Source organism: Ceratotherium simum, chromosome 14, assembly GCF_057802395.1.
Source record: "Ceratotherium simum simum isolate JZ-2026a chromosome 14, ASM5780239v1, whole genome shotgun sequence".
NCBI classification, from domain to species: Eukaryota; Metazoa; Chordata; class Mammalia; order Perissodactyla; family Rhinocerotidae; genus Ceratotherium; species Ceratotherium simum.
Window position 1 is genome coordinate 63,972,077 of NC_141913.1, and position 11,798 is coordinate 63,983,874.

The following is an 11,798-nucleotide window of genomic DNA, read 5'->3' on the forward strand; positions in this document are numbered from 1 at the left end:
ATAATCTGTTCTCTGTCCTTCCAGACATTTTTTTATTTCTCCTAGTTATTTTTCGCATTTTCCTTTTGAGTTAAATTTCAAAAGTGGAAGACATACGAGGGAAAACAGTTGTTTTCTCAAGTGTTTGCAGTAAAGCTCTGATATCATGCATAAAGTTATAGTTCTAGAGGGTGCTCTAACCACTTGTGGACTTGTGTGACTGTAGCACAGGCTAGGCTCCTGAGCACACCCAGTGGCTGGTGGGAGCTCCTGTGCTGTTTCTGTGTAAAGGTGCTGTTGGCTGTGGCTGCACCTGCCCGCAGTGCTATACCCGGGACGGGACTGGCCTCCCGTCTGTCTGCTGCACGACGCGGCATCACCGCTAGGAGCCCCGGACCTTTGACTGGGAGCCCCCTGCGCATGCCCAGATCTCTGTTTGTGGATTTCTCTGACCCTACAACCCAGATGCTGTTGTTGCGGTCACACTGCTAAGAAGAAAGTCCCTCCCCAGAAAACTCCAATTCCCTGAAACTATGCAGGAGATTCATTCGTTTGGCCTAAAACTGCGCTCTGTTAAGACTAAAACATTCCTGAAGGAAGCTTTGATTTTATCACATTTTTTATGAAAGCACATGTTTATAGCATAGAAAACAGGCTCCATGGGGTGGGAGACCCACTCAGCTCCCCAAATACAAACTGTGGCGACTTTGGAATCTTCTGAAAGGCTAGTGTTTCCTGAACCAACACTGAGAACAAAATCCACTAACCCCCAATTAAATTTAGGTTTACAGTTGATAACCTGAAATGGTCGACTCAGACGTTTAAAGCTCTGGCAGTGTGGTGTAATGGAGGAAGAATGAGGTTAGGCATGGAACAACTAGACTCGAGGCCAGCTGACCACTCACCGGTCTGAGTGGTGCTGGGGCCACTCTAATCTTTGGATTTCATGGTGATGGTGTAAGGATCTGATGAAATTAAGATTTTAAAGTTCCTTGAAAGAAATACAAAATGGCCATATTACTTTTATAATCAGGACAAAAATAAAGCTAGCTCACCAATATAGTGTAAAATAGGAGAAAATACCAAGCTTTATATTTGATAATATAATATTTGAATGGATAATAGGATATATATCTCAAGCATTGTTGTCATGATGCTGACATCACTGTGAATATTACAAGCAGAAGAAAAGCTATTTGGTTTAATGTCCTAAAACGGTGAAACCATTATCATTCAGTAAAGCAAAATAGGATCGAAGATCCAAAAACTACGGGAAGCTATTGCAAATAATTATAATTTTAGGAGATCGTGTGTTTCCTTATTTCCAGAGACTCCAGAAATGTTTGCTTCAGTGCTGCCGCCCAGACGTGAGGGGACAGCTTTTCATGTACGAACGTGAAACGGGATGAGCAGACCTAAAGTCGTAGGCCATCGGTGTCCTGGTATCTAAGCTGAGTTTAGGTCCCCGCAGGTCAGCCCGGGTGATGAGGCCATGCGGTCAGGGGGAGGACAGAGTGTAAACGCAGGCTTCAGCAGGGATGGGAAACGAGGCACGAGGAGGGCTCGTGTGCTCACCGTTTGCGGGGATGTAGGTTGTACCCACAGCATCTTTCCTACAGCATCTAAGTTACTCCAGGAACAGGTGTGTTTACAGGTGACAGGTTTCTACCTTGAGTAGTGTTTTGAGAGGTTCGGTGGATTCGATCGGAGATGTGAAAAGAAACTTTCCAACCCAAACGAGTGGACTAAATGTATATTTTATTATATAGAAGAAAGTAAAGGCGATAGCCCGCAAACAGATCCGAATAGGTCAAATAACAAGAGGGAAATGACACAAATTGATTGGAAAGGGAAACACCAGATCGACTGAAGGGAAATAACACAAATCAACCAGAAAGAGAAGCACCAGGTTGACCGAAAAGAGAACACATCAGATCGGTTACGCACAACATCCACGCCCTTGCACCAGGGAGAGTCCCTTCAATTGATACGGCGAGGCAGGAGTCCGATCGTCAGAGGCCCTGGGCAAGGCGTCCCCTCCACAGGTGAGACTCTCAGCAGGCCTCAGTTTCCAGCAGTTTATATAGTATCAGTAATCTCCAGAGTAAGCAGTTACAGACTTTGCAGAGCAAGCATTTAGTGTTCCCATGCACAAATGGTTATCAGTTGCGTACGAGCACTGAGCCCCCTGGCTGTTGTCCCAGCCAGGCACAGATGATGGCCAGTCCGTCTCAAGCTATGATGCCCAAAGAGCCTTGTAATGTTACAATTTGCAACCATCTCTGTGGGAGAAGGGCCAGTTCCCAAGAGAAGGGCCAGTTCCCACCATACAGAAAGTAGCTTTATGTTTCTTTGTGTGCTGGTGGCTGTAGGTCCATGGAACGGCCAAACATGGCTGTACTCATGTCAGGACAGGTAGTCAGCTCATCTCTGACTGTAGCCATGAATCAACCAATTCTGTGCCATTGGCTGATACACTTAAACACAAGGGATGCAGGAAACCGTGTTCTGATTAAGTTGGATCTCATTGAGGGTACTAACTTGCCATTTTGGGTAAGGTGACCAACAACTCAGAATGTTTCAGTATCCTACAGTCAGGACAGCATTCCTAAATTATTGTGACAAGAGTTCAGTCACTTATTTTCTCTAGGCTCCTTTTTTTCAATATCCAAAATCTGTACTATTTGTCTTTATAGTATATATTTCTTTAAAAATCTAGTACACTTCAAGTCCTTTGAAAACAAAATAGCACTAAGGTCCTCAACCACTTAACTTGATAAAAATTGAGTTATTTTTTCTTATTGAAGCCAGAGAAATATTTTGAAGCTTTATATTGCTTCTGAACATTCGCCAAGTTATCTGAACATGGCACTTTGCTTTGCTCTCCGGTAGCTGCAATGGCCGGGCACTGGACAGCTGGGCCCTGGGCAGCAATGCAGCCTGTCTGACTCTGTCACTGTGGGCCAGTCTGTGGGAGGTGCTGTGCTGGGGCCTGGGAGGTGCTGGTCTCAATAAGCTGGCATTTAGTCAGGAGAAGAAAACATAAATTCAGGATAAGTTAAATGATAGTTAAACAGGAGCATAGGGCAGCAGCATAAAATAAGCCTCAGATTGGAATATAAGTAATTGCCCAATGAGTAATTTATCTAGGGAGTTCTGAGCAGAAATCTCAGGTCACAGTAAATTTATAAAATGCCTTCAAAGGTAATCAAGGGAAGCAGAGTGCACATCCTTTGCAAAACAGAGAGGAAAGTACTATGCTTTGAAATAAAATATCCTGGTTTTGATACTTATTTGGTAACCAGTCTTTTTATTCTAAGAGTATAAATAATCCAGGCATTACAATCAGACTTATTGCTCTAACAAGACCAGCCAAGCCTGAGGGTCACCTCTGCTCATGCTGTGTCTCTGGGGCCGACACCTGCTGGACACAGCATCTGTTCAGTAATCACTAGGTGGATCAATTCAACAAAAAAGCAACATTTCCTCCTCCTTCCTAAATCCATATAATTTTCATTTCTTACAGAAAGTGATGTATTTGTAACAATAATATTTTGGTGTTCCTCTTTTGAAGGTCTGATTCTGCTTTGGATTATTAAATTTTGCTCATGACGAGTACAGTCATTTCTAGTTTTCTGGGTGCTACCAGTATGACAGGAGACTCATCCTGTCTGTGGGTACTCACCCTCTCCTGACTCCACAGATGACTTTATTTATCCTGAGTGGTCTGTGGCCTCTTATGAAAAGCCCCCAGCACTGAGATGCAGGTGTCAGGACTAGTCAGGTGACCATGGTCAGCCAAGCCAGCCATGTGCTCCTGAGTGTCTCTGACTTGTAGCTGTGGCCTCAGTCGCCAGTTCGTAGACAAAATTTTTAATCATTTCTACTTCAAAACTAGCAGTGAACAGTTGTGATCTGAAAAAAATTTTAAACACTGATTCTAGTAGCATAAAAAAGTGAAATACTTGGTATAACTCTAGCAGCATATGTACGGGATCTGTAAGCTGAAAACAAAAACACTGATGAAAGATTTTAGAAAGGCTCAGATGCACATTCGTGGGTTGGAAGACCCAGTTTTGCTGGACATTGACAAGCTGATTCTGAGGGTTATGTGGAAAGGCAAGGGCGCTAGAATTACCAAAGCCATTTGGAGACAGAAGAATCAAGTCGGAAGACTCACACTACCCGACGTCAGACCTTCTGTGAAACAGTAACGAAGGCGCTGTGTTATTGGCAAAGGAGAGACACAGCCGTCAGTGGAGTAGAATAGAGAGCCCAGATATACAGCCACACACGCCACGATTTTTGACAAACCTGAAAGGAAACCCAGCCGAGGAAGGATCCTCTTGTCAACAAATGATGTGGGAACAGCTGGTCGCCCACAGGCAAGAATGGAACGTCAGCCCACACCTCACACCTCCTGCGGCAGTTCACTGAAAATGAGCCATAGACGTAGAATGTAAAACTATAAACCTCTAGAAGAAGATGTGCATCACCTTGTCGTAGGCCAAGAGTTTTTAGATATGGGGTCAGAAGCATGATTCATAAAGGAAAAAATTGATGAATTGGACTTTATCGTAATTAAAAACTTCTTCTGTGAATGACATTGTTAAGGAAATGAAAAGACAAGCTACAGGGCCAGCCCCGTGGCTTAGCAGTTAAGTGCGCACGCTCCACTACTGGCGGCCCGGGTTCAGATCCCGGGCGCGCACTGATGCACCGCTTGTCCGGCCATGCTGAGGCCGCGTCCCACATATAGCAACTAGAAGGATGTGCAACTAAGACATACAACTATCTACTGGGGCTTTGGGGAAAAAAAAGGAGGAGGATTGGCAATAGATGTTAGCTCAGAGCCGGTCTTCCTCTGCAAAAAGAGGAAGATTAGCATGGATGTTAGCTCAGGGCTGATCTTCCTCACAGGAAAAAAAAAAAAAAAAGACAAGCCACAGACTGGCAGGAAATATTTGCAAAGCACACTTCTGACAAAGGATTTGTATCCGGAATATATAAAGAACCCTCAAAACTCAAAATGAAAACAACCCAGTTTTTTAAATGGGCAAAAGACCTGAGTTGGTGCCACACCAAAGATGACGTACAGATGGTTAGTAAGCATATGGAAAAATGCTCAACATCATTTTTCATTAGAGAAATGCAAGTTAAAACAGCAAGATACCACTCGAAAATGCTAGAAATAAGCTGGCAAATGCTGGCAACGATGGGGAGCAACAGCAGCCCCCGATCATCGCTGATGGGAATACAGAATGGCACAGCCATGCTGGCACACAGTTTGACAGTTTCTTGTCAAGTTAAACATACACTTACCATAGGACCCAGCAGTCCCACTCCTAGGTATTTACCCAAGAGAAATGAAAATTTATCTTCCCACAAAATCCTATACACGAGTATTTATGGCAGCTTTGTCACTACTGGCAAAAACTGGAAACAACCAGACGCCCTTCATCCTGAGACTGGCGCAGCCGTGCAGTGGGGGAGCGTTCAGCAATCACAAGAAAAACCATCAGTTCAACAACACGGACGGATATCAAATGCATTTTGTTACACAGAAGCCAGACTCAAAAGTTTGTGTGGTCCCATTTATCTGACCCTCTGAGAAATGCAAACCAGTGGTGCCAAAGGTTTGGAGGTGGGAGAGAGGTGACTGAAAGGGCACACTTTTGGGTGAGGGCAATGTTTCGTCTGACGCTGTGCTGGGCACGTGACTGCGTTTGTCAGAACCCTTAGAACTGCACCCCGCGAGGAGAGGAGTCAGGGGAGATGGGGTGCAGACTGTGACAAATGAACCTGACCGCACGGGCGCTGAGTCACAGCCATGCTGGGTGGGGGCAGGCAGGGAGGAGAGGAGCTGCCCTGAGTAACTGGGGAAAAGTGTCTGACTGTGAGTCTGCTGGGAGGCTGGAGGCCAAGAGAGCCACACACCCCGGGACTCCAGTGGGTCATGTGTTTCTGTGGGGAAACTGCTCTGTGTGTGGACCAGGGTGAGCGCATGGTGCTGTGTGGTGGCTGACAGGAGCCAGCCTTGTCACTGTGAGGCGGGAGCTGGAACCACAGGGACTGGACGGCTGGGGCGCTGCTGTGCCGCTTGGAAGTCAGGTGACGCAGTGAGTGCAGGTACAGACCGATGCAGGAAGAACCACGGACGTGTCCTAGGTCGTCCAGTGAGCGGGGCTGCAGTGGCGGTGAGCACACCTGGTGTCCAGACCCCAGTGAGAGGAGATGCCGCAGCATCATATGTTAGATGGAGCCCCGGTGCCTCAGAGAGGGAAAGTAAGGTGAGCCTGGTGCAGCTGTGTGCCAGAAAGTAAGGATGTGTTCAAAGAAATGAACACTGACTATAATGACGGCACATCAAAATGGCCCAAAAGAGCTCCCAATGGCCAAAATGGGAACATACCGAGCAACAAAGTAAATAACAATGGTATTGCATTATAACCCCAGAATAAAATAAATACTCTAAGTCCATACTAATATAAAGAGAGGGAACTCCTCCCCACTGGAGGATTGCAGTTTCACATGGAGGGAATGCGGGAGCTGGGACGGCACCTCGGGAGCACAGGCATCGAGTGCTGCGGGCAGACCCTGGGGGATGCGGAAGTCGGTGGGCGGGGGAGTGAAGAGAAACAGTATCTGGGTTGTCTGAGAATATTTTCCCAAGATGTTTTTTAATTACAAAGGGAAAAAATAGTAATTGAACAGTGAGACACCCAGCAGACATGGTCTTAACCGAGTGATCAGAAGTCGTGTCAGCAGTGTACTCAGGCCACGCCCTCCTGGTGTGGCACACTGGGGGACACACCGCCCTCTCTGTCGTGTCCTTCCCAGCAGTCCAGTCCTTAGAAGACACCAGACAAACCCAAACTGGGGCATTCCGCAACCTCGCTGACCGGAGTTTTGAAAAGTGTCCAGGTCGTTGAAGATGCGGAAAGAGTAAGGAGCTGGCCCAGATTACAGGAGCCTCAGGAGACGTGGTGACTGAGGCAGCGTGGGGTCTTGGCTGGGACAAGGGACAGAAGAAGGATATCCGTAGAAAGCTGTTGGCATCCAGATGGTTTAGTCAGACTGGACCAGTGCTAACACCTCAGTGCTGGTGGTGGTTCCGGGTCCACTTGATGTGCCAGCCGAGGGCAGCTGGGAGGTCTGGGGGAGCCTCCATGCTGCTCCTCACGTCACCTCAGCACAAGTGGCTGACATGAATAGGCAAAGCCAAGAAGACCTTCTCATCCTCCCTGGGAGAGATGAGGAGAACTGCATTTTGCACATCCGTAGCCTTGTCCTTCCTAGCTTTGAGCTTTCGTAAATAGCTACTCCTGACCCTGGCCTGAAGCAGATGAATCCAGGGCAGTAAACTCACCTGTCAGCTTACACTCTGGTGAGCGTCCAGTTCTTGTTTAACCTGTTCAGAAAGATCCTGTGCAGTTACATTTCACGTTCATTTCGTATTCTGAGAGTTATATTTCCTTGGATGAAATTGAGTTCATCCCCTGTAGAATGAAGGAATGACAACTTGAGGAAGTCAGTAACCAGACTCTCAAACCATGGGTACAAGAAACAGAAGTGGCCGTAGAATGAACCTCAGGAATCAGGATACTGTGTGAAAAAGCCCACGGCCTCCTCATGCCGGCCACCACTTCTTGACCCGCCCCTGCACCCGTGTCTTCCATCCTCTCTTCTCTCCTGAGGAGGTAGAACGTGCTTAGTGGATAAGAGGCCCTTACTGGGCCAGCCCCGGGGCACATCTGTTAAGTGCGCGTGCTCCGCTTCAGCAGCCCAGGGTTCGCAGGTTCGGATCCCGGGCGCACACAGATGCACTGCTTGTCAAGCCATGCTGTGGCGGCGTCCCACATAAAGTAGTGGAAGATGGGCACGGATGCTAGCCCAGGGCCAATCTTCCTCAGCAAAAAGAGGAGGACTGGCATCAGATGTTAGCTCAGGGCTAATCTACCTCACAAAAAAACAGAAGCCCTTGCTTCCTCCCGAGTCAGAGAATGTTCTTTCACAGGTCTCTTCCTCGACCCCGGGGCACGCCAGCCCCACCTCCCTTGAGAAGTTCTGGTTGTTCCCACTGCATCCCCGCCCTTTAGTCGTCCTGTATGATCCTTCTACCCCTAGACTCCTGCAACGTGATTGTCATTATGGGAATGTGGAAAAAAATACCATTTCCCTTTGTTCTAGGAGGAATCAGAGAGAGTAAGTTGAGGAGGCAGACTAGGAGAGTAAATTAAAATGAGAAAAGCGGTTACAAATGCAGGGCGGCAGAAGTGCTAGGGCTTCTGAGCAGTGGCCTCACACCTATCCGTCCTGCTTGTGTGTAATCATAGGTACAGTCCGTGTGCACATCAACATGGCCTGTCTGTGTGTTACATACAGTGTGGCCCTTAGCGCTTCCATAGTTCTCAACCACATTAAACAATCATGTTAGTAATTTTCTTCCTGTGACCTTCAGGTGGATTAATCTTTCCAAAAATTTGCTTGGTTTTATTTTTTACAGTTTTGGTTGATGTGTAATGGAAATATACCTTCTGAAGTCTGTAATTCTAATATGAAAATGTAACGACAAGCATTTACTCAATGCGCAGTAGGTTTCTGGCATTATGCTTATTTCATTTCATCCACACGAGGTCTGTAGTGTTAACATTTCTATTCACAGAGGCACACAGAGGGCAAGTGCATGCCCAACACAACTGGGCAGGGGTGTCCAGGCCGTCCAGGCGCTCAGCACCCGGACAGAGTTCCTGCTGGTGGACCATCCCGTGCGTCTGAGTGAGGGGATGGTGAGACCGTTCTTCCTCTTCCTAAACAAATGAAGAGGCGCTCGCGCCCAGGAGAGCGGCTGCACGTGCAGCACAGGTCCACAGCAAATGAATTGCGTCCATGCGTGGTATATTTGTGCCACTGAGTACAGTGAGATTTTTACTTTGGTCTCTCAAAGCTGAAGTCTGGGAACTGTTAACAAGCATCGCATCCAGCAGCAAACGGTTTACGCTTATTTTTCAAGTTATTTCTCCAGTTACTTATTTTATGGATGGTTTGTGCTCATCTTGTTGTGTTTTGCTTCATGAATCTACAGTCTGCTTGGACACAGGAGCACTGACTGTGTGTACATTTGATGAACTGTCTTTAACAAATACCATCTGATGAGTTTGCATCTCCTAAGACGAGAAATGGCACAAGCGTTCCCTATTCATCTTTCGGTATATAAATTGATAATTATGTCACATAAATAATATTGAATAGATGTCAGCAGATCTGGCTACAAAGTAAATCTCTTATTTTTGTAAAAAAAAATAAAGTTAAATTTCCTTTCAAAATATTCAAATAAAATTAGCCACATAGTTAATTACATATGAATTTTGTGGCCAAAGGCCAAACACCCACTAGTAGCCAATCAGAGAGGCACACTTGGGAAATACATGCAAAGAGAACCTATTAAAATATATAAATGTTTAAATTTAATGTTTTCTGCCTTTTAATAGATTGATGGATTTGAATCTTACTCTACACACTTACACATCATAAGGACTCAGGCTCAGCCAGCATTTTCACAGACTGACCATTGTAGGCAAGGAGGGCACTGAAGGTGCGGTAATCGCCTTCTGTCTCTTCTGAGAAATTGTCAGTCAACTCAAGGCAGATGGATTCAGATCCAGACCCCCTCTGGGTGTCGTCGTGGCAGTGCACTGCGCCGTGTCTCTGTGTCCTCTGTTGGCTGTACAGGTTCATGTGTGTGTGGCGTTTATCACTTTCTGACCCTGAGACCTCCCCCCTCGGCTTGTTGTGGGAGCCTCTTCCTCGGGGGACGCCTACCTGCAGCGGGAACTGGAGGAAGTCGCCAGACTTCTCGTGTTTCCTCATCTGGACGTGGAAATGTTGTCTGCTCTGTCCAACCAAGGCATTCCGTGGCTCGAGAGGATAGATGCAGAGGTGCGGGATCAGCACAGTGGTCCACGTGACGCCACGGTGCTGGTGGTATGTCGGGCTTTGTCCTAACACCCAGGCCTTTAACCGACCCTTGGCACCAACAGGGCAGTGTGGTCTTCCTCCTTGGGTATGACTGTCTTTAGGAGTGTGGTTAGACCAGCGCACAGGCTGACATTCTTCTATCCCAACCCATCAGTAATAACCTGTGCTAAGTTTTAAAAGTGAAGGTTATTGCACAAGAAATCATTCTGTTTGTCTGTGTTGGACTTATCTATGTGACATCTTTTCCAGAAAGGCTCTAAGGGGTAATGAATTCTGACTTCTGTTGTGATAGACCACCCTTTTTCATCTGAAAAAACTAAAAAGTAAATATATAGGGATGTTTGTTCCCAAGCAATAAAGAAGTAAAGGGAGATTATTTTTACTACAAAGAAAATCCTTATCCCCTGGTGCGTTTCACTGTTTGTTTAAACACATCGACGCCTGGGTCACTAGGAAGCCAAGGGACCTATAGCTACAGCTTAAAGGTCACCAAAGGTCAAAGAAGAGAGGACTCTCTGCGTAAGGTGTGCACAGCGCACAGCTCAGACGCACTGGCAGGAAGACAGGCGGTTGGCTGGTGTGTGGGTTGGGCATGGGGGCCTGGGGTGGGAGAAGCACCACACCCGGCCCCTGGAACGCACGAGTAGCCATGTTGTTGCTGTCTGTTAACTGGGCTGTCCCTCTTTGCCCTAGGGAAGATCCTTGTGCTTTAAGACCTTCCTCATCTGGGTTTTAATCAGTATTTACCAAGGTAAGACAGCCTACTTCTCCTGCGCTGAAGATTGTACTGTCTTCTATTAGTGTTGTTTTCACCTTCTAGTTAAATTCCAAAGGCTTAAAATTTCGTCAGCGTTTAAATATTGCTTTCTGTTTATCGGGTAAATCTGTATTTGGCAGCTGGTCTTCAGGCCTTGTCACAGCGCAGTGTGGACCGGTGTTTTTTGCTCATGCATGTCACCTAAAAATTGAGCTGCTTTTAATTAAATGTGAATCCAGAAAAATTGGACAAAAGCGCTTGTCACATTGTGTACGCCACACAGTGGTTTTCTTTCACGGAGTGGTAGTGAGACTCTGGGAAATTTGAATTATGTGATCAGAAGTCCTCAGACACCCTGTGTTTGGTGTTCCAGATAAATGGGGTTGTTGAAAGTGTGAGTAACAGATGGATCAGATATCTTACAGGTAGATATATGTATAACCTGTAGATAGATAGATGGAACAGGTGGGTCAGATATATTCCATTAAAATTTGCAGTGGTCTACACTAATGGAAGTGGAGGCAAGGCTTTTCCTCCGGAGTGAAAGTTCTTGGTCTTCCCGACTGACCTAGCTAGTACCACATCTTACCTTGTTTGTAATCCAGAGTTTAAATAAATTGTGAGTCAACAGCAGTGTGGGTGTGTAGTAATCCCGTCCCTGTAAGTGCTGTGAGTGTCGCTTAGCTGTTTCCATGACCGGGTTTCCAGCTGGCTCACATCGGGGTCGCAGTAGACTTTCCCGTCTGGATAGGAGCAGCTGTGGGTGGGAACCGCACGCCCCTCGCTGTCTTCCAGGAGGCATCCTCATGTACGGGGCCCTGCTGCTTTTCGAGTCTGAGTTCGTGCACGTCGTGGCCATCTCCTTCACGGCCCTCATCCTCACCGAGCTGCTGATGGTGGCCCTGACTGTCAGGACGTGGCACTGGCTGATGGTGGTGGCCGAGCTCCTCAGCCTGGGCTGCTACGTCGCCTCGCTCGCCTTTCTGAACGGATATTTCGGTAAGTTGCCTTGGAATTCGTCTGTGAACAATTATCTGTTATTGGTGTTTGAACATTTTTTATTGTTACTTCTTATTGTATTGTC

General features: G+C 46.7%; 1 protein-coding gene across 11 annotated transcripts in view; it reads left to right on the forward strand.

Annotated features, from left to right (window-relative positions):
* ATP9B (ATPase phospholipid transporting 9B) overlaps window positions 1-11,798 on the forward strand; it is a 280,439-nt gene that overhangs the window by 262,661 nt on the left and 5,980 nt on the right. For 8 of the 11 annotated variants that reach the window (XR_015554337.1, XR_015554338.1, XM_087439362.1 and 5 more), the window contains 2 exons: window positions 10,651-10,708; window positions 11,510-11,713. The exons of 1 other annotated variant lie outside the window; for it this stretch is intronic. Coding sequence is in view for 8 of the 10 variants with exons in the window: in XM_087439362.1 (XP_087295488.1) it covers window positions 10,651-10,708; window positions 11,510-11,713 (262 nt within the window). In the remaining 2 variants the exon portion in view is untranslated. 2 more of the 11 variants (XM_087439368.1, XM_087439370.1) reach the window with 2 other exon arrangements.